This window comes from Vulpes vulpes, chromosome 5 (assembly GCF_048418805.1).
Source record: "Vulpes vulpes isolate BD-2025 chromosome 5, VulVul3, whole genome shotgun sequence".
Lineage (NCBI taxonomy): Eukaryota > Metazoa > Chordata > Mammalia > Carnivora > Canidae > Vulpes > Vulpes vulpes.
This window is the reverse complement of record NC_132784.1, coordinates 13636969-13662498: the sequence shown is the minus strand read 5'-3', so window position 1 is coordinate 13662498 and position 25530 is coordinate 13636969. Positions and strand designations below refer to the sequence as shown.

The following is a 25530-nucleotide window of genomic DNA, read 5'->3' as shown; positions in this document are numbered from 1 at the left end:
TTAATACAGATGTTCAGTAAAGCTAAATCCAATTCTCTTGGGAAAATATCCCTTTTGAAATCTCTGTAACACAATGCAAACAAATAAACAAAAGGAAACCTCCACCTCTAACCCCGTTCAAGATCCCTTCTACTCCATACTGGCTGTATTCTGTTGTGGGTATCAAGTGCTATTGTAATGATGAGAAATTATACAACAAGAAGTATTTGAGATCTGCTGGGAATACACACACACACACACACCCCAAAGATGAGCGGATTTAGAGGAAAGCTCTAAGCTGGTAAGAAAGGGCTAGGTTCTAATTGTCTGCAGATGGCAAAATACTGGCTTTGTAAGACATCTGTAGAGGAGGTGAAACCCTGCAGTTTGTTACTGCAACCTGCTCTGGGCTTGCACACAAGTCAAGGTTAATTTCTTCTATCATGATCTTCCACCTCAGTGCATGAGCTAAGGGGGAAAATGTTGTATTGGGCTAAGAACTATGAAGCAAACAGTAGGTTTGTACATCCCTTTGGAAGACATTGTTTGGAGTCCTTTGGATTCATATATTAAGAAGAGCCAGCAATTTCTATAACAAGAATTATAGAAAGAGAGCAAAATTCAGTTGTTACATCTGGTTTGTCTTGATTGTTTTGGCCTGCTTTGGCGTAAATAGTAATGCACAGGAACTTTCTCTCAAGATGCATGTAAGCCTAGAATTCAGCTAGAGCGTGTTGTTAGGTAAGTAATAGGATGAATAGACACACTCCTTTTACCCATAACGTCATTAGCACATTTGTCTGCTTGGAAGATGAAATGCTCACTTGGCAGTCTGCTTTGGCAAAAGAACTTTCTGAGATGGGAAAAAAATGTGTATGAAGGTAGTCACATTCTTATCTTTTTGTCAGCTATGGTAGTAAAGTCAAGGTTTAAAATTTGTAGTCAAATATGGAATTTTATAGAATACAGTGTGAATGTCAAAAAAGACACCAGGAAAAAATATTTTTGCTTCTACAACTCTATAGCAAAGTCAATCTTAGATTTAATAGTGGTTTTAAAAGGAACAGGAGAATAAAGGTTCATTATAAAACACAATACTATAAGAAATGGTGTAACAATTGCAATTTCAATGCAGAGAGATGACACTAGTATTTCCTTACCAAATATGTGGCCAATCATGTTTAATTGAAGCTATTATTGCAGCAAGAAGAAATAACAATTTGACTTTCAGGCAGTTTTAATTGACAATATTATAATATCTGTGCAGTGTACATCCACTACAGGAATAAAAGCTTTTATAATTGCATGCTGAATAAAGTATCACTAACTTTTCCCCTACGATGTTCTGGAGGGTGGGGGGAAAACAGTACAAGTTCAGGATACATAGGGGGAAGTTGTCTAATGTGACTGAAGTATAGACCAGGTAAAGGGAAGTTGGTGGATGGTAAAGCTGGAAAAGGATGTGGAGCCCAAAGTACCAAAATCCTTGAACATTAATGAAGCGGCTTGAACTTTATTTTATAGGCAATGAGGAATCATTTAGTATTTTGAACAAGACAGCAATATAATCACAATTCTACTAAGAATAGAGTGGATTGAATAAGGGATTGAGCTAATGGTCAGAAGAGTCAAGAGGCTCCTGAATAAAGCTCAGAACTGTAATACTTCACATTTTGATTTCTCTCTAAAATCAGTTCTCGGATTCCCTAGATTTTGTTGAGAACATGTCTGTATCCTAAGATAGAGCTTTTATTCCAAACTGCAGTCTTTAACTCTCTTTTTTTTTATTTTCAGATTTTTCATTATTCCTATACTGCTTCATACGTGATTTACAACATACACACTAGGTAAGTTCTTTTATTTTCTGGTTTTCATGAGCTGTTGTCCAGCTAAACTGTTGGTGTAAATGTCAATTTGTTCATGTAAAAATATTTACCTTTTTTCAAGGGAAGTTTGGGAGTTAAATCCTCCTGAAGTAGAGGACTCCATCTTGCAGTATGCGGCTTGGGGTGTCCAAGGGCAACAGCTGGTAAGCACAGGTGTTGGTACCTTCCACATAGTGTCAACCATGGGCCTGTGGACAATGTCTACAGAAGCCACTTCCTTGTGCACAGTATCCTGGTATACTTGATGTTTTCTATTTACTCTTCCATCTTTTATCTAGTATTCCAGTTTAAGAATATATCAAATAATACCAGTATTGTTTTATCAATTAATTAGAGAAGAAAAAAAGTTTATACAACTAAGTGTGATTAAACTGGTAGTTGACAGTGAATCCTAGAAGAGATCCCAGAATACCAAGGTCAGGTTCTGTGGAGCTTCCATTACATAATGTTGTCAAAGTTTACTTATTCTTAAAGCATTGTTCAGGGTAAAAATTTAAGATGGTGGTTTAACTTGACAGAGGTCTCGTAGAGGAAGATTTCTGGTCATATTAGATTTTCAAATTGTCACAAACTAAAAAGAGAATTACTGACATATAAAGGAGTTTGACCAAAACCATAATCTTGAATGTGTCTCATGGTCAAAGTATAAAGACTTTAAAGGAGTATTGCTCAGGAAATGGTATTGCTTGGTTATAGAGCATGTGAATGCTCAAGTGTAGTACGTCCTGCCAAATTGATTTCTAAATTGCTGGAGTGTTTATACTCCTACCAGTGACAATGTGAGAGTTCCCTTTGTAACATATTCCTGCCAATACCTAGATTTTCCAGACTATCATATTATTTCTTAGAAATGACATTATTGCTTCTCCCATTTCAATATTTTCTATTTTATAAAAATGTTCTTGCACTGGCTACCCTATGAATGTGTCTAGATATGGTGCGGTATTTGTGTGTTGGGGGGACACTTTTAGAAACTTATTCTATTATGGTGATAAGATTATGTTTTACATTGCTAAAATCTGTTTTAGTAATGTATACATTTCTAAAAATCCATTTCACCTAAACTTCCAATTTTTAACATAATTTTATAACTTGTTAAGTCTTCTTTTAATCTTTGTACTTGTTTTTCTTTTTCTATATTATTTACAAGTACTTTCTTTTTTCATGATCAACTTTGATATTTGTAATTTTCACATTTGTCTTCTCAAAAAGCCAAATTTTAAATTTATTCGATGCTTTCTATTATAATGTTGGATTTTTCTAATATAAATACTGAATACTGTAAGATTTTCTCTAAATTTACCTTATCTTCATCCAACAAGTTTGATAGTAATATTTTTAGTAGAATTTAATTTGAATATTATTTCAATTTTCATTGTATGTTCTTTTTCAAATGGGCTACTTTGATCTTTATTTTTAAATTAATGCAAATGTAGAGTTGGCTTTAAAACTATATGTAAAGCTCAGAAATAGATCTTTGTAATAATGATTTTTTAATTTTATGACATGATTTATAGCTTATTATAAACTTTTATGTTTTATATGTGATAGGTACAGTGTTTAATATTTGCCTACTAGATCTATCTTAATAATTACATTTTAAACTTTTATTTCCTTGCTAGTGATAGTTATCCTCTACTTTAGCATGCTATCAGTTTTGCATTATATAACTTAAACTATTTTGTGCTTGCCTCGGCAGTACATACACTAAACTATTTTAAGAGTGAGGGCTTTTTAATGGTAAGTAAATCTCTCAGTATTGGAATTCTTGATATTCTTATCAATATAGCAAACTATTTGTCTTTAATAATTCTGATTGACTAATCCTAACTTTGACCTTTGACACAGTCCTGTAAGGGAAGTTAGAATCCCCGTTTTTTTTGTTTGTTTGTTTGTTTTTTTGTTTGTTTGTTTTTTAAGTGCTGCTTCAATAACAGCTGGGTAGGTTAAGGTATGTTTCTTATTTCCTATGAGCTTCAAATTCCTCATTTATAAAATAGAAATATCTACATCATCATTTCATTATGATAATTAATTGGGGAACTATAAATATTTCCCTTAATAAGTACACATTATTATTGTTTTTAATCAATTTTATAAATCTAAGAAATACCTTAAAAGGCTGACTGGTGAAATAGGGAAGTAGCCTTCACATCTCAAGAAGGCTGTAGAGTAATGTATTGCTACTAGATAGTGTTTCTTTTCATTAGAAAAGCATTTGTACCTACAATATTCTGGAAGTAAATATACTTGAGATAGAATCTCTGTAAGCAGTTGGTCATGTGACCTTTGTTCAAGTTATGTTTCCTCTTGACACTTCATTTTCATCCAGAGTAAAGTGAGGGCATTTCCCATGCTTCTTGGCTTTGTTCATAGTACATTCTATATAATACATTTCTAAATACTGTAATTTTCTAAAAACACTGAAATTATTAAAATAATTTTTAGAATGATTGGAATAAAGAAGGGAGAGTATGGGAGGTTGAAAGAGTTGAGGAGTAATTGCCATGGCAGGTTTTCTTCATTCCTTTCATCTTTTCTTTTTTAAATAATATCCCAAAGTCTTTTGAGAAAATTTTGGGATATAGTTCATATCTGTCAAGCTTATCTTTGGTGTACATGTAAACATCAATTCAATATAAATTAAAGGATGCATCTCCACAAATGCTAATCATCCATTTCACATGAGTATGACAGGCTTTGTCAATATTTGAAGCCATCAGTGAACTCAGCAATAGGATTTTATTAGAGATGAGTCATTACAATGCTTTAATTAGTTTTGCATTAAAATAATTAAAGAGTCCTGTAGTGTTTATAAACTAAAGACAATTAATTTCTCATCCTTAATTCTCAGTTTTTAATTTTATTTGCTATAAAAGAAATCCCTGGCTGTACAGAAGAGAGGTACGAGATTAACATAATTTACAGTTAAGAGGGTCTGAGTTAGAATTCACAGGGAGAATTTTTCAGTAACAGTAGATACGGTAGAAGGCAATTTGAATGTGGCAAACTTTGTGGGGAAAAAAGAAATTAAACTCTATCACAATATGACATGCATTATTTAGAACAAGTGGTGAGTAGGCCACTTTAGGTGTAGTAAATGTTTTATTAAAATAAATAGTGGGTCCTAAAACAGGAAAAATATCTTAATCATTCAGCTGGAAGGCTTCTGGTTTAAGAGGGTATGTCCTTTCTCTTTTGAAAAGTAACCTTCTCTTAAAAAAAAGTTAAAATCACCCATTGTAGGACATTTTTAAAATTTGCATAAGTATATGAATTCATATAAATTCATATGTAAAAAAATAAAATAAACTTACTTATAATTCTACCACAAGACTTTAAGGACTTTGAAAATCACATGAGGGGGATCCCTGGGTGGCGCAGCGGTTTGGGGCCTGCCTTTGGCCCAGGGCACGATCCTGGAGACCCGGGATCGAATCCCACGTCGGGCTCCCGGTGCATGGAGCCTGCTTCTCCCTCTCCCTCTGCCTGTGTCTCTGGCTCTGTCTCTGCCTGTGTCTTTGGCTCTGTCTCTCCTTCTATCTCTCAAGAATAAATAAATAAAATCTTTAAAAAAAAAAAAAAAGAAAATCACATGAACAGGTGTGAGCTGGAGAAGGGAAAAACATTTCATTGATCAGAACTTGGTATCAAGAATTGAAAAAGCCTAAGCTCAAGCCCAGATTCCTTTTGCATTTGGTGATGTAAGGAAGGTTGCAGTTCTAAGGTTGAGCTTACTTATATAAAAATTACAGAAAATTGCAACCACTTACAATTTTGTTTGAAGTTTAAATAAGATAGGGGTGTGTGCATTAAGTCAAGAGTCTCCAGAAAACAGAACCAATGTTGTGTGTATATTTATGTGTGTGTGTGTGTTCACTCTAAAGGGAAGAAAGGAAAGAAAGAGAGATTTTCAGGAACTGGCTCATGCAATTATGGGGCAGTCTGGCAGCCTGGAAACTCAGATAAGAGTGAATTTTATAATCTTAAGCTATAGTCTTGAGGCAGAAGTTCTTCTTCAGGAAACCTGTTTTTGCTGTTAAAGCCTTTCCACTGCTTGGACAAGGATCACTCACATTATTCTTTTCTAAAAATCAACTGATTGTAAATGTTAATCACATCTACAAACTGCTTTCACACGACTTGTTTGACCAAGCAGTTGGACACCATAACCCAGAAAAGTTAACCCATAAAATTAACCATCACAGCATAGTAACTGCTTAATGAATGGTAGCTGTCTATTTGATTCCCACTTGTCCTTTCCTACAGTAACACGGTGTAATTCAGTTGTATCATCTTTCACCTAAATATCCCTCCTTCACTCACTTGCCACTCTAATCCATCCAGCATCTGCAGAGGTATGTGTTAAAAATGGAGATTCTTAACAGTTCCCACAGGTTATAAAATGTCATTGATGTGACACACAAGATGCAAGCTAAGGTGACACATCATCTGGCTCCTGCCACTCTGTTGCAGAGTAGAAACACAGATTTTTCTCTATATGAACCGAACTCTGCAATTTCCAGATGGTAACATATTGCTCCTTCATGCCTCTGAGTCATTTCCCTTTGTGTACCAGGTCATTGTTTTCTTTTCATCAGAAGTCTTTATTGAAAGACTAAAATACAAAATGCTAAAGTATTCCTCTTTTCTGATAGTTTTTCCCCAGTATTTCTAAAGGCTAAGTGAATACTTCTCAGGATTCTAACATTCTTCTGTTTTATCTCAAATGACTTACATTGCTGTCTTCCATAGCTGACCTACAGTCATTTCCAAAGGAGATGGAATACAGAATATGCTAAACAATCCCTTTTTCCCTCCCTCCCTTTCTTTCTCTCTCTCTTTCACTCCTCTTCCTTCTCCTCCTCTGTAAAACTCATTTTAGCACAAGGCAAAACATAGATTTAATAAATATGTGGTAGCATTGAGCAATTAATGAAAGGCTGACAGCTGTTTGCATGGATGATCAGATACCAGAGAGGGTTTTGAGGATAGCATGATTTGAAGAGAAGTCCTGCATGAAAGGACAGGTCTGGTGGAAGAATTCATGTTAGACTGTGGGCAATTGAGTTTATGGGCAGAGAGCTAGGTTTAGAGGCTATTGTTACAATCTGGAACTGTATTATACAAAATATATTCAAGAGATAAATGCATCAGCTATTGAGTTTGAAAATTTGTTCACAATCTGGGAAATAAAAATTAGCTTATATTCATTCAAATACATTATATCATGCAAATATTATATCAATATATGTCTACAATTAGTATATTAGTGTACTTCTAAATATCATTTTAGACATAATTTTTAAACTGCTTTATTGAGAACAAATATTGATGCATATAAATGGTTGTACTTTGCATCATTGAGTACATACAAGAAGCATGTACACATTTTAAGACTTGATGAGAAGGAGATATGTATATACCTGTGAAACTATCATCACATTCAATGCCATAATATATCCATCACATTGAAAAGTTGCCCAGTGCCCTATTTGTTTTTGTGTGTGATGAAACACTTAACACTTAGAATTCTTTGATACTACTCATATTTTTTCAGTGTATTCAGGGTAAAATAAAATCACCATACCTATCCTTCCAATGGCATGAAGCTTTAAAAATATCCAATGTTTTACTTATCATTTTTAGGCACTTGAATAAATCACTTTTTCTACATTTTATTACCTATGTCATTGAAAAATATATTTTAGGTAATTCTCCAAATAAATATACAAATTATCAGACTTTCCTATCACCTGCATTTTCACTTTTACTAGAGATTTAGTTTAAAATTACATTAAAATCTTAAGTGATTAACAATGTAATGTAATGTTCTATACCTATAGGGAATTTCCAGTTTCCTTGATGAGTTTACATTTTCAGTAGTGGAAATTTTGAACAATTTCATTGGCTTTTCCAGTAGGACCTTAGTCCTTATGGTTTAAAGGAGGTATCATTGAAACCTATGTTTCCTACTAAAAATCAAAATGTTTTTACTTCACATTCTATTAAGTACTCATTTTTGATATAAAATTAATTATTTGGGGGGCACCTGGGTGGCTCAGTGATTGAGCATCTGTCTTTGAGGATCCCGGGGTCTTAGGATCAAGTCCCACATTGGGCTCCCTGCAGGGAGCCTGCTTCTCTCTCTGCCTAGGTCTCTGCCTCCCTTTTGGTTCCTCTCATGAATAAATAAAATCAATCTTAAAAATCACCACATACACATATACACACACAAACACATAGACACACATATACTCTCTGCTGCTAATATCATATACATTCTGCGATGAAAGTCTTGGGTATCAAGTCCTAGCATATATGAGGTGTCCTAGTAATAGATAAAAAAGGACCAGCAGGACTCAAGTTCTACTTCACGTAAGTTCTTCAGTCTAGTGTGTGTAGTGTTCATTCCTAGTACATTCAATTGGTGGAGGAAAACTAAGCAGTAAAATCAGAAAATTTACACCATTAACATCCTCAAGCACCTATTGCAATGACTGTTTCCCATATAAATGAATTCTGAGCATTTTTTTTTTACCTCATTCATCTTCATTAGTGGAGATAATTGAAAACAAATTACCTTTTTCATGTTATCTGTAACAAAATTTAATGTTCCTGATTTTGTTCCAGAAAATAAAAGCAATCCCTCTTAGCACATTTAGTGCTAGGCACATCTAAGGTCGAATGGGTCTTGCTTCAAATTTGACATGAGGAAAGTTAATATCAAGAAGCTGTTATAATTTCTTTACTCAATATTAGACTGGAAATAACCTAGTGAGCCATAATAGGATAACTGTTTGGACTTAACAAAAATAACAAAACACCCTTAAAATGTCCCAAACATTTTGGCTGATAAATTTGCATTGTATTCAGGCATATATTTTCATTAACATATTATATATTTAAATGTGACAGAAAATATATTCTTATATGAATAAAATACTATAACATTATAAGTATATGAGTAGAAAGGGAAAAATAAATATGTGTATATATACAATTACTACATATAGTAAAGGAAAATTAATTTTCATTGCTATGAAAATAACCTACATATCAGTTAAGAACTGCTGTAGACTCCAGTGTCAGATAATTATTTGAATAGCATATTTATAACTTTTTAAATCTAAATTCAGAGATCTTTCAAAAGAAATAGAAAATATGGTTCTGGGGCTCCTGGGTAGTTCATTTGATTAAGTGTCTATTGATCTCAGCTTAAGACTTGATCTCAAGAGTTGTGAGAAAAGAAACAACAACAAAAAAGAAAATACAGTTCTCATTTTCTGTAAGCACACGTATAAATGGTTCCTCTAGTTAAGTGTTGCATATTTCAAGGTAAGGAGAAATGGAGCAACTTGCATAAGGTTAGATGTCTTCACATTGCTTTAGGTGTGTGCAATGGCCTTATTAGAAGTCACTTGATAAATATATGTTGACTTGTCTTTGCTGACTGCCTTGGACTGTGAACCCTCTGAAGGCAGGGAATCCTCATAGCGTGTATTTTAATTCTATACTGAGCTCTGGAGGCAGCAGGCATGGATTTTCCACTGAAAATAATTAAAGGGAAGCTGCTTTGAGAGAGTGTGGAACCCTATGTCAGCATGTGAAAACAGAAATTATGTAAATGCTGACAGTTTCTAGTTGAGGCCAGCCCTAGAGATTCAGAGAGTAAGTAGAAATATTGCCAGCCTTATGTGAAATAAAGAAAAAGAAAAGAGAAGAAAATCATCAATCCACTAAATACTATTTGAGATAATCTTTGCCTATGTTATGTGTTTAATGTTTTATTTCACATTTAGAAGAATCAAACAGAAATCAATATTTCATCATAAAAAGTACCAATATTAATAATGAGACATCTGAAATTTACTTATTTCTTTTGGGGAAAAGCGGTAATCTTTATTCCTATTTAAAGGAATTTATATTCCTATTCATAGGAATGTAAAAGGCATAATCCCTATATTCCAGTAATTTGCAGAAAATAGAGCCAAATGGTGATACTCCCCTCTTGGAAAACCTGAAATGGGAGGGTCCTAACACAGACCTCATTTTGCAAGCGCAGTTTCCTGGAAGAAGTGACCTAAAAGCTGAGGTTTGAAGTAAATTTGACCCTTGAACAACAACACAGAGGTTAGGGGTGCCAACCCTACACCCAGACAAAACTCCATTTGTAACTTTTAACTTCCCTCAAACTTAACTACCAGCTGACTGTTGAACAGAAGTGTACTATATTCTTACAATAACCTAAAGAAAACAAAATATTATTAAGAAAGTTATAAGGAAAAGAAAATACACTTGCAGTATTATACTGTATTTGTTGAAAAAAGTCCACATATAAGTGGACCTGCACAGTTCAGACCCATGTCATTCAAAGGTCAATTGTACATAGCAGGACCTATATTTAAAGGTATTCCTCTAGACTATACAGAAGTTCTCAAGATGAAAAGAAATAGAATAGATGCATATGGAATCATTAAATGCTTTAATTAAAGGCTTTAATTCATTTGTTTACATTTTTAACAAAAAACTATGATGATATAACTGACAATTGTGAAAAGATAAAAATAATCAAATAGCCATAAATATAAAATATGTCAGATTTATAACAGAAAGAATAACAATTGTTTGTTTCTTACTTCAAATAGGAATTCACAAGATTTCCCTTAACTTATGTTTAAACAGTTTTGAGTTATTTAGCAATAATGGGGTAAATGCAATGACCATATCTTGTTTTTTCCCTGTTTTCCCAGAGATAGCAATTTTGCTGGCAATTCTTTCCTCAAGCTGCTCCTAACATTAAATAAAATAACAAATTGTGTAGTAAGAGCTGTGGAGGCTCCATGGTTGCAGATTTTTAAACTATAAATCTAGGTCATGCATAATCCAATGTACTGAACACTTTGGACAGTTCCTGCTAAGAAACCATTTGAATAGAATAACAATGTAGATGATAATCACTGAAATTTCCCAGTTTCTGTTTCATTGCAACTAAAGTTTGGCATATCTCTTATTATCACTCTGAGCATACAGGGTTATCCTACAGTGATGTCAAGTCATATTCCATCAGTGGTCTAAATAGAACCTTTAAAAATAAAATTATAATAGTGTTATTTGTAAGATGTAAACCATCCTACACAACCCCTGAGGTAAAGAGATACCCATTATGAAGAGTTTAGTATTCTAGTGATTTACTTTGTTTTACTTTGTTTTATTAAATGACGTGAAAACTCTCTGAGGGGAACTATTGTCTGCATTAATGGCAAAATTCTTCTTGTCAGAAAAACTTCAGACATCTTTAAATGGTGCATAGAGGAGTTCTTCCCTTGTTCTCCTCCTTAAAAACAACAAAGGAAATGAAAATGTGAAAAGAAACCCTACCTTTTATGATACTATTAATCAACCACATCTTATACTGTAATCTCTAAGGAACATAAAGTAATAATTCCCCAGAGCCAGAAAAAGATTGAAAGCAAATATATACCTAACCACATTCTGGAAACAGAGAGAAATAGACAAATTGACAATTTTAGCTGGTAATTTCAGCACTTGTGGTAAAGTACAGGACAGGTAGAACATCAAGAAAGATATAAAATATTTGATCAACCCACTCAACCAACATAATCATTGACGTTTGCAGAACACTGTACTCGGCAATTACAGAATATTTGGCATATACAAGTGCACACACTGAGCCATGAAACAAGTCTCAATAAGTATAACACAATGGGAATCACACAGAGCATGTTTTTGGACAACAAAGGAATTAAATTAGAAATAAAAACAAACAAACATAAATCTCACAGACACATTCTTATTGGACTAAGATTATATCCAGAAGAAATGTAGTATTATATATCTAGCAATTCCAAATGTAGAATCCATCCGGAAGACATATTACATATGTGCCTTAAGACATATGAAAAGAAAATTCACTGGGACACTATTTATAATTTAAAAAGCAAAAAAAAAAAAGACTAGAAATAATTTAAATAGGTCACCATTATTAGACTAATAAAATGAATTAGGGTACATAAAAGTATAAACTATTAGGAAGCCATTGAAATAACTATGATTCTTCTGCATGTGCAGATATGCAATGCTATCCAGTAATAAAAGACTAATCAGTATGTTCTCATCATTATAATAAACAAAACAATGATTTTATATCATTTCTACTTCTGTATTGTATATTATGGTATATATATATATATATATACACACACACACACACACATACAGACACTGTTAGGAGTGGTTGTCCCCTGGGAGAGAACTGGAGCTTGACAGTGACATTATATCATTTAGTTCAATATTTTTTCAGAGCATTTCTTACATTTTAAATGAAGTATGTTTAAAGAATTATTATGAATGACAAAATGAAGTTCTCGAGACAAAAGTGATTACTTAAACAGCATGTAAAAACTAAGGCACCTCAGGGACTTTCAAAATAGAGAAAAAGATGACAAGTTATATATATGTGTGTGTATGTAAAGATAAAGTGGATAAACAGGATTATATGTATATCTTATACTCTGCAGCATATACTAGCAATGAGCATATAGAATGGCATGAAATTTTATCTCTGCTAAAAATGTGAAACACAATTGGTGACAAAGGTAGCAAGGGAAGATAGTAAAGTAAAAATAATTACTGGTTTAGAGTAGTAGGATAATAGGTAATTTAGTCTTTAAAATATATTTATACTATCTTATTAGAATAGGAATTATAGTTTGAGAAGGAACAAGGAACATAAAAAAGTACATGGCTTGAATAAAAGAACCATGGTTTGGTCCTTTAGTTTTACTTGTTAGAAAAACAAAACAAAACAGAACTACTAATGTTGAAGAAGAATGGTAAAAGATTTTGGTCAGTATCATGATATTTTCTAATGTGCTCTGATATGAATGATAGAATGAAGATAATTATATATAAAACCATATTTTATATATGTAAAATTAATATATATTATATGCAAAATTATATTTTATGTATATTATATATAAAATTTGGTACTCGAGTCCTTATTGATTCAAAATTATTTTAGTAATTACATTTTATGTCCCAGAACTAAAACAGAACAAGGGTAATCATAGCCAAGTTTGGCTATTCATTAAAGAATAGAAAAAGCTAGTTCATGAATTTCTTTGACGTCTGTTTATGTTACCCAAATTCAGTGTCTTTCAAAAGAACTTTCCCTTTGAAAACTTACATCATTTTCTGTTTCTGTTGTCTGTTTTCTTCTTAACCATTTTTCTGTCTCTAAAAAAATCCCTATTTTGTCCCTGGAAAAGTAATGGCATATATCTAGTGGGATATCAGATTTTTAAGTGGATTCTTTGAACTAGAGTTGTCTTCAAATGTAAACCACTATCACTTTCTTGAAATTATGTCATTTGCCCGATATCAAGAGATTCAATATGAAAAGGAAAAATAAATGTATTACACCAGGAATATGATAAATTTCATATTGGAAAATACCATTCCATTTCCAGAGCATTCTCCAATTAAAAGAACTTTGACTAAAGTTGAATAAATGGGGCACCTGGGTGGCTCAGTGGTTGAACATCTGCCTTTATTTCAGGTCATGATCCCAAGGCCCTGGGATCCAGTCCCACAGCAGGCTCCCCAGGGGGAGCCTGCTTCTCCCTTTTTCTTTGTCTCTGCCTCTCTTTCTGTGTCTCTCATGAGTAAATAAAAATAAAATATTTTTTTAAAAGCTGAATAAATGACTTCTCAACTCAGATATGGAAGAGTAAGCTGTTAGCAAAACAAGCCTCATGGGAATTCTGCTACAAACTCTAGACAAAATATTTTAAAAAACAAAACTACCCAAAGATTCTGGAGACTAAACAAAACTATGCAAATTTGGGAAGGAGGTAAAAATTACTAGCAAAGTGACCAGCAAGATGTGAGTTCTCCATTTTTTTTTCTTTAGGATATTATCTTAAAAGCAGCTGTATTTGAGGCAGAGGTAGATATGTGGGGGGCTGACTCTCTAAAAGGAAAACCCCTATCTTCAGACAGGAGCAAGAGAAAGAGCCCCTGGCTGACCATAATTCCCAGAGTGAAAGGAAAACCCTGAGAGAGTTAGAGAAGAGGTATGAGCAGTTGTGTGAATTCAATCAACCCTGTGACTGAAACTGAATTATAGATTCTTTAATTTTCAAACAAAGTCCTTAAAGTTGCTATTCTGTGCTCCTTGAGAGTCAGAAAAATAAATGCATGAAAAAGAACCAGATAGGATGTATCAGCATAGAAACGTGTGTGTGTGTGTGTGTGTGTATACTGTATTTTATACACACATATGTAAAAATATGAAAGAGAACAAAATGGGCATTTCTGGAATTGAGAAACACCTAACATAAAAAAGCAACTACATAGGATTTGTAGCAGAATGGAAATGACAGTGCAGACAGTGAAATACAGATCAATACATATCATTCCATCTGAAAAAAAGTGAGAAGATTTTTAAAAAAAGGAAAAAAATAGATCCCCAGGGACCAGAAGAAAAATTACAAAAAGCCTAACATTATGGAAACTGAAATTTTAAAAGGAGAGAGTGAAACTGGAAAAAGTCTTTGAAGAAATGATAGCTAGATATTCTAAAATTATTAAAAGATAATACATATTCAAGATGTTCAGTGACCACACTCCCCCAGAGGAAAACAATAAATTCCAAGAGAACCACTCCTGGGTACATATTAGTCAAACTGTAAAAACTAAAGATAAAGAGAAAATGTTGAACCTGCCAGAGAAGCACCACAACAAATTAGATACAAAGGGACAACAATTAGAATGCCTGCAGACTTCTTGCCAGAAACCATGGAGAATTGAGGTAAAATAAATAAAAACAATTTCAGATTAAAACAAAAAAGGGAATAAAATAAGGGAATTTGTCTTCATCTGACCCATACTACAAGAAATGCTCTTCAGTTGAAGAAAATACCAGAGGAAATCAGACCTTGGGAATGAAAGAACAGTGAAATGTTAAATGTATGAGTAAGCATCAAGCACTAAATTATGACTTAATTTCTGCATAAAACATGCCATTAAAATTAAAAATGGTCATAAGCCTTTGAAGGTATATAACATAAGTATTTGTAATACTCTTGACAACCGTAGTGATGAAAATGGTGGGAAAGTAAGAAACTGTACATTTACAACATTCCTATATTTTTTCATTAGCTTATTAACTTCCATAACTTATAAAAGGCACTTCATGTTGGTTGTTGACTAATAAGAATCAAATTATCTGGTGTTTTTAGAACTTAAGGGTATGTGATACTTTATGTCCATCAGTCAAACAATAGGTGGAATCATGAATTCATAAACAGCATTCCTTTTTAAACAGTTTTGTTCCTAGTACATTTGAAAAATTGAAACAATTCATTTTGAAAGTGCTTCTTGAATGATCAATGATTTATAATTGTTTCAGTTTTTTTTTTTTTTTTTTTTAGAACACTAAGCTTTTGAGGTTTCTGTCCTTGGTCTTATTTCCAAAACCTAAGATGTATTCTCTTGGTAGCTAATCTATTTTCAATCATATAGCTAATGAAATATTTCAGACTTCCTGGTAGCATGTATTACTCACAAAGGTCATGACCTCCAAAAATTTAGTGAGAAAAATGTGGAAAATATTTCCTATAAAAAATAAATAAGCACTTGAGTGTTGAAAGAACAGAAAGTGTGTTGTTAGAATTTGCTATGTGTTAGTCACTCTAGAGAATTGTTTGGAGTGAAACTCATGAACTGCCTGAGACCGTAAAATCCAGAAGCAGAAGGTGATGATAAGTCAAAAAATAATTTGAACAAAATTGCAATGGATGTAGCACATGCGGAAAAGCTTATTAAGTGCATCTCTTTTTAAAAGGAGAAAATAGTGGGTCTGTTTTCTTTAAATCATGATTTCTTGATTGGGGTTTGGAAGTGATATGTGTGTATTCACAGAAAATAAAAAGAGACTATACAAAACAAAGAAAGTTATTTGCAAAGACATTTGCAAATTTAGAAGATTTAACATATTTTCCCTGGAAGTTTGTCTTGTTGTATCAGAGAATCTAAAAGATAAAAAGAATGAGGGATGTGCTAGGATAAAATGGTTTGGGCTAGGTTGATCTGGAATACTGTGGTGGCTCCATTTTTGATGGAATTGTTAATTGAGAATCACATTGGATTCTTGTGCACCTCAAATGGAGTTTAAGGTAACTCCAGCAGGTGTATGGAAGACAGATATGTCCCAGTGTGGGGGACTAACTTGGACGGAGTCCACTGAGGTGACTGTCCCAGTAAAGTTTGAAATGCTAACCCATTACAATTGTACGTATGAAAAAAAAAAGCTGCATAGTATTATAAATAGTATGGATAAGAATTATTTTTGTGGATTTTTATTAAACCATGGGCATATGAGGAGACCCAGAAGATAAGAAAGATTGGAGCTAATTTCTCATGCATAACTTGAAAAGCATAAGAAAACGGTGGATCCAAGGGAAAACAATGGAAAGCTGACAAGTGAAGTCTGTGAGGGAATGAGGCTTTCCTGTTAAGTATCAGGTGGCTGAGTAGACAGGTGCTTAAAGTAAGGTTAATATGTAAATATGAATCAGTTGGTTTTGGAGACCCTCACCCATGTTTTTAAAGAAAATATGAAAATGTTGCTCTAAATTGATCACATTAATTCCAGTCAATCCTTAACATTTAATTTTTCAAGATGAGGTTTGTGATTGCTACTGAACTTTGATGACATAGAGTTGACCCACATCTTAGAGAAGTGCTATGCAATTTGAAAGCTGTGAAAATAATTGGTCCTTAAGGATGCAAATAATGATCCAAATACCAGTACATTTTTATTTAAGAAATAGGACCTGTTTTAAAATGTGATTTTAAAACTTTTCCCTTAGAATATTTGGCCTGCAAGATGTTTTGATTAAAAAATAAATAAATAGTCATGGTCAAATGCATTTAAGAAGTGCAACATTATGTCATGAATATCAATGATTCATAATGGAATTAACAAAAGTGTTGAGGAATTCCAAATTTAAAAGAAATGAAAGCAAGAAAGAGAGGAAGGGAGGAAAGAAGGAAAGAAGGAAAGAAAAACTGTAATTTTGCTTAATTTGATGTTTTGTTATTTTCCCCTAGACCAAGGATCAGTAAACTTTTTCTGCAAAAGACCAGGTAGTAAATATTTTTGATTTTGCAGGACAACAGGCAAAATTAAGAAGGTATTCTATGGGTACTTACGTAACAAGACAGAAAACAAATTACCAAAACATTTTATTGAGATAATGCAAAATAATGATTAAGTACAGTGTTTTATAATACATGTCTACCAATGGGAAGAATGAAAATACTTTTGTGGGAAATCTTTTTACTTAATTTCTCAAGTAAGTGAGTAAGTGTCCCCTCTCATCAAATCACGAATGATTGTCTGCAAAAACCATTCATAGCTTGTGAACCATGCAGTTTCAAAGACAGGCTAGATTTTGCTCATGTGCCATAGTTTGTTGAACCCTGCCCTAGACCATGGAATTCATTTTCATATAATGCCTGCCCATTAGACCTAGTATTTTAGAATATCACTTCTGTACTTTGAAGAGCCAGAGACTGGTAAAGCTGATTGGCATGAACCTCATATGAAAAAGATTTTTTTTAAATAATGGGGTGGAAAAGTTATGTTCTAAAGAAGCAATAGGGAGCAGTGAGCATCTTGAGATGTGTGAAAATAATCAGGAGTCACCAAACAGGGCTGCTGGGTAATGATGTCCACAAGGGAGACCCAAGTTCAGTTAATACTAAGAGGAAAAAGAAACTTTCAGAGAAGAAACAGAGTAGGGGAAAGTAGGTTGGTTGGAGAGTGCCTGTTTTCAAATGTAGCATGAAAGAGTATGGAAGGCTGAGATGACAAAGTGCTGAGCATTATTTTGGGGATGATGGCAAGGTGGAGATCAGTTGTTAGTGGCAACAGTTACAATCTTGAGGGACACAAACAGGAATAAGTGACAATAGAGATTTAGTCAATTCTGTGTGAGGAAGGTGATCACAGAGCTGGGGGCAAGGAGACTTAATTGTTGTGATAATAGGATCCTTAGGAACCTTGAAGGTCTTTGGTAGGATAAATGCTATTACAAAACATCCTATTGTTCACCTTCGGTCTTGATCCCAGTGTCCTGGGAGGAGGCCCATGTAGTTTGGGCTCCCTGATCAGCAGGGAATCTGATTCTCCCTCTGCCCCTACCCCTGCTTGTGCTCACTCTTTTTCTCTCTCTCTTTCTCAAATAAATAAAATTAAAAACAAAACAAAAGCATCCTATTGCTTAAACTGTGGGATGGATTCTGGATAGCAGACTTGCTGCCTAAATTATTTTGATGAAGTAACTTAAAATTCTGGATATATTTCCTGAAATCTAATTCTCCCCCTTTTTGTATGTCTCCTCTTTCTCATCCTTCTCATTACTTGTAAATTGTAAGGGAAAAAAAATCCTTCGTAAGGAGACTGTTCTGAGAGGAAGCTTAAATCAAACCATGATCACTTTTCATCTTTTCTTATCCCATTCTCCATTTATAAATCAAGAAATGGGTATGCACTGGTGATGGTACCCCAGAATCCTGCTATTTGTTCGTCAATCATATATCTCTTCAGAGTTATGATACCCAGTCATCAGTGGCAACTGAGTTTGGACTTTCTCAAAAAGCATCTTGCTATCTATCTTTTTTCTCTCTTTATTTTTTTAATTTAAATTCTAGTTAATTAACATACAGTGTTATATTGGTTTTGGGTACAGTATAGTGATTCAATAATTCCATATATCACACAGTGCTCCTCATAAAAATGCCCCCCCTAATCCACATCACCTGTTTTGCCCATCTCCCACCTACTTCCCCTCCGAAAGCCATCTGTTTGTTCTCTTTCAAGGAGTTTGTTTCTTGGTTTGCCTCTCTCTTTTTCTTTTCCCTTTGTTCCTTTGTTTCTTAAATTCCACATATGAGTGAAATCCTATGATACTACATTTTCTTTTCTATTAGTCTCTGTTTTGTCTGTCATAATGTTAGAGTATAATATGCATCAAACTTAGAAACACACCTACCTCCCACCAATGGCTAATGTGAAAAGCAGTCCATTTTAATACAGGGCACATTATTTGTTTTAGGGTATTAAATACCTGTGGAATCAGGAGACCTATTTGGGAATGGCATTTGGAGTTTCAGTAATAGATAGGCTTTGCCTTAGTTGTTAATATTACATTATCAGTGAGATCCCATTTCAACTGATGCTCAACTAGGACAGAGGGTACAGAAAACAATTGAGATTAATTCAAAATGAAATTAAAGGCCATAGGATCATAATTAAAAGTTTTCAATACACTTTATCCATCTATGTATCTCCACAAGTGGACTAATATTTTTCTAGTCAATTTTTAGATTGAACTGGTTTTCAGAATGCTCATTCAAACCAGTAAAAGGAAAATTGTGAAGAAGGCATCTCCTTTTCTTTCTTTCTAGTTCTCAGATAATTCTTTGATATGTATCGTCTGGCCTCACTCACTCCTATCACACATCTCTTTGTCTTGTCATCTCTCTTCCTTTCCTTTCTGTTTTTTCTGTTCACTGTGTTTTCAGGCCGGATCATCTAAATCTGCCTTCTATTTCCTTGCTTGGAATCTTGTTTTACCTTTCTCTGCATCTACTGGAACTTGTCAGCTCAGCTGAATGCCATGCCTCATCTGAAGCCTCTTCTGACCCTCCTGTTCCTCAGCCAAATTTGGATTACAGGTATCCCGTGCTCTCAGAAAGTGCACATTATAGCACTTTGCTTTCACAAAAGGCCTACCTAAGTACCATAATGACTTTTTCCTAAAAGCAAAAATTCTCTTAGGATTGATTTCAGTTAGTTAAAAAGGTTATGAAGGTAGGTCTTTCAGAAAAGTGAAGTGGCCTAACACAAACTTTTGGAAAGCAAGGGAAATCCATATTTCATATCTTTCACTTCCATTCCAATAGTTCTGTGTGTACTACTATATCATAGAAATACCATATTAAACAGCTTTTTTTTTTCTTATCTTTCTTATTTTAAACTGTGAATTCATCAGCAACAGGGACCAAGACTTAGACAATGTTATCATAGACGTGGTACATACTAGAAGTGTCATAGAATTGCAAATGAATGAGTTAAGTATACCACTGTCATCCCTCCGTGTATAGCCCTCTCCTATCCTGAACATAAGTTACTGTCTTCTTTCATCTTTAAATGTTCTCCATTAAGAGAGTTAAACATATTTTTCCCAGGAGTAAATATTTATTTATATGTATCTTCAAATAACATAAAACTACAATATCCTCTGACACTAGTTTTTGAAAAAAGTGACATTTCGCTAGGAAGTCTATATAACCAACCTGTTCAAGGTGGATTTTTCTGTTTTGTTTTGTTTTTGTGTGTGCATGTGTCAATGCCTTTCTAAGGGTGAAGCAAATGAAACAAATGCACTCAAAAACCATATGTACGTGATGGCAAGTGGATGAGATTTACAAAGGTGAGGGCTGCCTTCTAGGTGAATTAATAACATGAGTCCTATATAATATACTTTGCTCTGAATTTTCGCCTAAAGAATTTAGCCTTTATTCTTTGTTGAATGCTGAGTAATAGAATACTTCTTTAGTTGGGTATCAATCTCAGTTGAAGCACTGACAGAAGATGACAAAGTTTTGTCATTTTATTAAATGGATGGAAGTAGAGACCTGAAGGGAGGGACAGCAGTGAATAATCTATGGCAAAGAACCAAACATGAAATGCGAAGAGTCAGAAATGTTGTGCCCAATATTGCGAATCCAAGAAACCACTGACGAGCCGACACCAATGCAAGCACATGAGGGTTTATTAACAAGCTTGAGCTTGGGTCCAAGTATACCCAACACCGTGAAGCAGGGACTTGGACCCCGAGGTGGGTTCCAGCTTAGTTTTATGGGCTGGTCTAGGGGACCTCCAGAAGGGGTGGAGGAATTTCTCAAGTTCTGTTTACATTCTTATATGGGGCTTTCAAGGGCATTAAGCTCTGTTCTCATTCTGATAATGGGACTTTCTGCCACTGGCATTGAGCTCTGTTCTCATTCTAATATGGGGCTTTCTAGGGCGTTAAGCTATTACCACCCCCCCACCTCACCCCCACCCCCACCTCCAGTAACTGAAGTAAGGTAAAGTTCAGCTCTTATTCACAGGGGCCTGAGACAGCTGTACTTAAGCTAACACTGAACTTAAGGTGGAATGGCCTTAATTTTCTCAGCCTCCACAAGAAAATGCTCTTTTACACACCTTCTTACATACTTTCATCCACAAAATAAAAAGTTATTATGCTATCTTATGCTATCTTGTGCTGCAGGTATGCATACGTCACAGATAGGGTTTAATTATACCCCATTGCAGCAGGCAGATTAACTAAAGCATAAGAGGGACAGCCATTTCTATAGAACTTTAGGGGGCAGGGGAATATTTCAGGTGCTTTTATTCTGAATCCCAGGTTATGCTTGAATGTATATGATGCTCATCCTCAGTTTATCATTGTACTTAAATTTGAGTTCATAAGAACATTAACTAGAATAAACAAATTGATTCTGGACATAGACATTCCATTGTTAAGTCAACTTTTCCATGGTCATTTTACTGATATCCACTATTTTTGGAGGCTATAGTGAAAAAAATTGGATATTTCTGTATTGTTAAAAACAATAACAACAACAAAAAACACAGCCAAACAAACACCTATATTTCTTCATTTGTGGCCAAGGATGCCTTGAAATTGCCTGAAGTGAAATAAAGAGTCTAGAGCTGTGGGAAATGTGCATGGGAGATAGCCAAGGCTGGTTCCACATTCTGCATTTTTCAATTTGTTTTCTTATCAGCATGCCTATAAACTGGAAAGCATTAGGCACAGACTCATTGATAAGCATATGAGAATTTCTTCCAGTTTCCCTCAACCCTCCTTCAGGGAATCTCTTTTACGAACATAGGAGTCCCCATTTGAAATAAAAGGAGTCATAAGGCAAATATAAAAACAAATTGTTTTAGCATCAGAAGCTAAAGTTCATATGCGCCATGCTTTTTGCAAATCTGTGGAGGGATTAAGGAGGGGAGAGCTAGCTGGGGCAAAAAGAGGGGTTAATTCAGTTTGCTCCCAACATAAAAACCAGTGAAGGGCTTTCCTTATCCATGAGAGTTTGACTGTTAAACTGTTGAATGCCATCTGGCAATTAGGATTCCTGGAAATAAGCAAGAGAAATACTCAGGTTCATTTCAAGAGAAAGTGAAAGCTGTTGGAATCAGTGAGAAGGTTGAAATTCCAGGACTGGAAAATGCACAAGAGTCACAAAGACCCAGGCATTGTTGGACACTGGGATGTGTTCAGGAAAATCCAGTTGGGATGCTGCAGGAAATGTGATTAGGATGCTGTACTGGCAGCACATCAGTGGGCATTTTGCCTCTGCCTTTGCTGGACCCTTGAGGGTTTGCTATTGCTCTGGTGAATAATTTCTCAACTGCAGCTTTATTCCTTCAAGATTCAGAATCATAGGTAGGATCATAACCTAGAGATGTTTATTTGGCTTTTTATCTTTATGATTAGAGATGAGGCTCTGCTTCTCCCCAACACTCACATAATTCAAGAATCCTCCAAAATAAGAATGGAAGTCAGATCTTAGTGTCTAGGAAAGAGAAGAAATATAAACATTATGTAGTTGATACAGAGAAACAGAAGGTAAAGTCATTAACTTACCTTCTTCAAATACTTCAGCTTCTTTTTAGGATAATTGGAGAGGAATGTTTGATTCTCTTTAAATCATGATATTTTTTATGGCCAATACTTACTGGCTTCAATTAGTTTTGGAAAAGTTGAACATCTATGTGCAGGTACATAGAACAACATTCATGACCTAATCTGGGTTTCTTTCACCCTGTAGACCACCAGGAAAAGCATTAATATCAGCACTTGATTAATGAGGAAACAATATCAGAGAAAGTAACTTAATTGCCCAGTTTTACAAAGATCTCTAACAGAATTAGGTCCCATGTCTCTCTAATAGCAATCCCATTTTCCCACACTTTTGCTTTTCCTTCTATTTTCCATTTCAGATTCGACTGCCATGACACATTAAGCAGTCACATTTTATCCTGAATTAATGTCCCTGTACATTGGTTTTATTTTTTGTTACCTACCACACCTACATTAATTTGTAAATGCTTGTATTGTGAAGTCACTTTAGATCGTGGGATACTATATCCAAGGCTTAGCACGGTGCCTAGCATATAAACGGTACCAGATACATATTTTGGCATCTCATGGAGAACTAGAAGAAGGGAAAAAAAGGCAAGAAGATGGATGGTGAAGGAGAAAGGAAAGAGAAGAACATGAGATAGAGGAGGAAATGTATACAGAGTAGCTAGGTCCTTCTATCCTCTAGCATCTGACATGTAAATAAGTACATAAGGATATTTCTAATAATGTAATAATGCTGATGACTATCTTCTGTAGGTCCCAGTTTATTACTGGAGGCCCATAAATATTTTTGTTAACCTCGATTATCAAAATGTTCTATTTATCATAAGGTCTTCTCTTATGCTAGATGAGTTTGACGGACTGACATATCCAACATATAGTCTGCCATTGTCACATTTCACTGATTAGAGTTTGCTGTCATTTGTCTATTTGCTAACTTTTATCTGGTGTCCATTTTTCTCCTAAGAAAGCATGGATAAAAGGGCTTTGGAACTGGGAAGTGACTTACATAATTATGAATTTAAGACAAAGGGATATATTTCACTTCTTTGAAAATGCATAATGTTCTGTAAAGGTTTTAGGAAATAAGAACTCTTTGAAAGGGCTTCCTGATATGAATAATTGCAAATGTCAAGGGATGAGAGTTCTCTGATAGTGATTATATCTCTAGAATGTCAGGTACTGGTGCAAAGGTGACATGAATGATTTGAGTGAGTTGTTCTATATCCGAGAGATGGTCCTGCAGAGAAATGAAAGCGGTACTCTATAACCCACAGAGAGATTTATTCAAAGCCAAAATGTCAGAGGTAATCAAACTATTTAACTTGTGCTCATAGCTTTACTTTGCATTATATAAATGGACACTCAGAATTTATTACATACTGGCAAATTAAAGAAACAGAATTTTTATAAAGTTGAATGATGCACTGTAGTTTTCAGTGACATACTGGTAATCTTTACAGTAGTATTTTAAATGAATTATGATTGCAAATAAAGTTTGGCATATTACATTTTCCTTTTTCTTTAGGTTTACCATACATGCAGCGAATATGATAATTGTGTATACTCCCATCTGCATAGTGCTCAGAATAGAAACAGAACGTTTTTTATATCCCAGAACCCCTATTCTACCCTTTACAGGTCACTATTCCCCTCCAAAGGTAATCTCTACCCTGATTTGCAGTATCATCAGTTATTATAAATAGCACTGCTATGAGCATTCTTGAATATGTGCCTTGATTTATATCCCTGCTTTCCTATATATATACATATGTAAATCAATCAGTCCATCCATCCATCCATCCACCTACATACATTTCTGTTAAGAAACCCTTTGGATGGAGTTGCTGAGTCATGCAGTTACACATATGTTCTGCTTTGATAAAACCTGTTACAGAGATTTACAAAGTGTACCAATTTACTCTCCCACCAGAAGTTCATGAAAGTTCCAGCTGCTTTACATCCTTGACAACACTTAACTTTTGGCTCTCATTTTCATTTTAGCCATTCTAATCGTAAAACCAAAATACTCCATTTTTTTTCCTGCTTGTATTCTTTCATATTACCCAAAGATTCTAAGTTATATAAATCAAAATAAGGACTTTTATTTATAAAAGTTTATACTTAAAGGCTTTAAAGAATTATCCTCATGATGTTTCCTAGACTTAAATGGTAGCATATTGCTTAAAAGGAAAAATTTTATTTCAAATTCAATGGAACTAGATTCATTAATAGAATATGGCTTAAATATGTCAAATACTTTTATTCTTTTATATATTAAAAACATTTTAAATGTCCTTCAACAACTTATGTGTATGATGGAGTTCAAGGTGGTTTGTTCTTTATAGTATTCCTTTATCTTGATAAAAATAATTGGATGCATAATTATATGTTTTCATACTGTCCATATGATGAAAGTTTCTCATTTATTGAAAAATGATAACATCTATCACTAACGATGACTCTAAATCACTGCAAAATCTTCTTTTGTGTCACTTATTTCCAAAATAATATTAGATGAAATTCATTTTAATAAAAATATTTAGTTTAATATAAGTTCTTTTAAAAAAATGATAAGCAGGCATGATTGAAAATAGAAAATATGTTCCTGGTAAAGCAAAAGGCAAAGGTTCTACACAAATTTTGCAGCCAGTTTTGGGCCAGGGAGAATGATTAGGCAGGAGTAGAGGTGGGCCAGAAGCCAGAAGGAGCCAAGGATTTGGTTGACTGTTCAGTTTCTCTTTGGGCAGGGTGAAAGGTGAGAACTGCATATTGTTTGAAGGGTATGAAACTAGTGTGAAAAAAAAATGCAATGTCTAACTTTAAGAATGAAGCTTTAATGGATCCAAGTAAGAGTTACTAAAACATTGGCATTGGTATTCACAAATGTTTTAGACATAAGC

At 34.2% G+C, this 25530-nt stretch overlaps 1 protein-coding gene across 6 annotated transcripts in view; it reads left to right on the top strand.

The window, feature by feature from the left end:
- The window catches only part of DPP10 (dipeptidyl peptidase like 10), a 1540096-nt gene that overhangs the window by 1399193 nt on the left and 115373 nt on the right, over positions 1-25530 (top strand). For all 6 annotated transcript variants that reach the window (XM_072757585.1, XM_072757584.1, XM_026015550.2 and 3 more), the window contains 2 exons: positions 1774-1826; positions 1927-2008. In XM_072757585.1, the coding sequence (XP_072613686.1) occupies positions 1774-1826; positions 1927-2008 (135 nt within the window). The remainder of the gene's footprint in view (positions 1-1773; positions 1827-1926; positions 2009-25530) is intronic.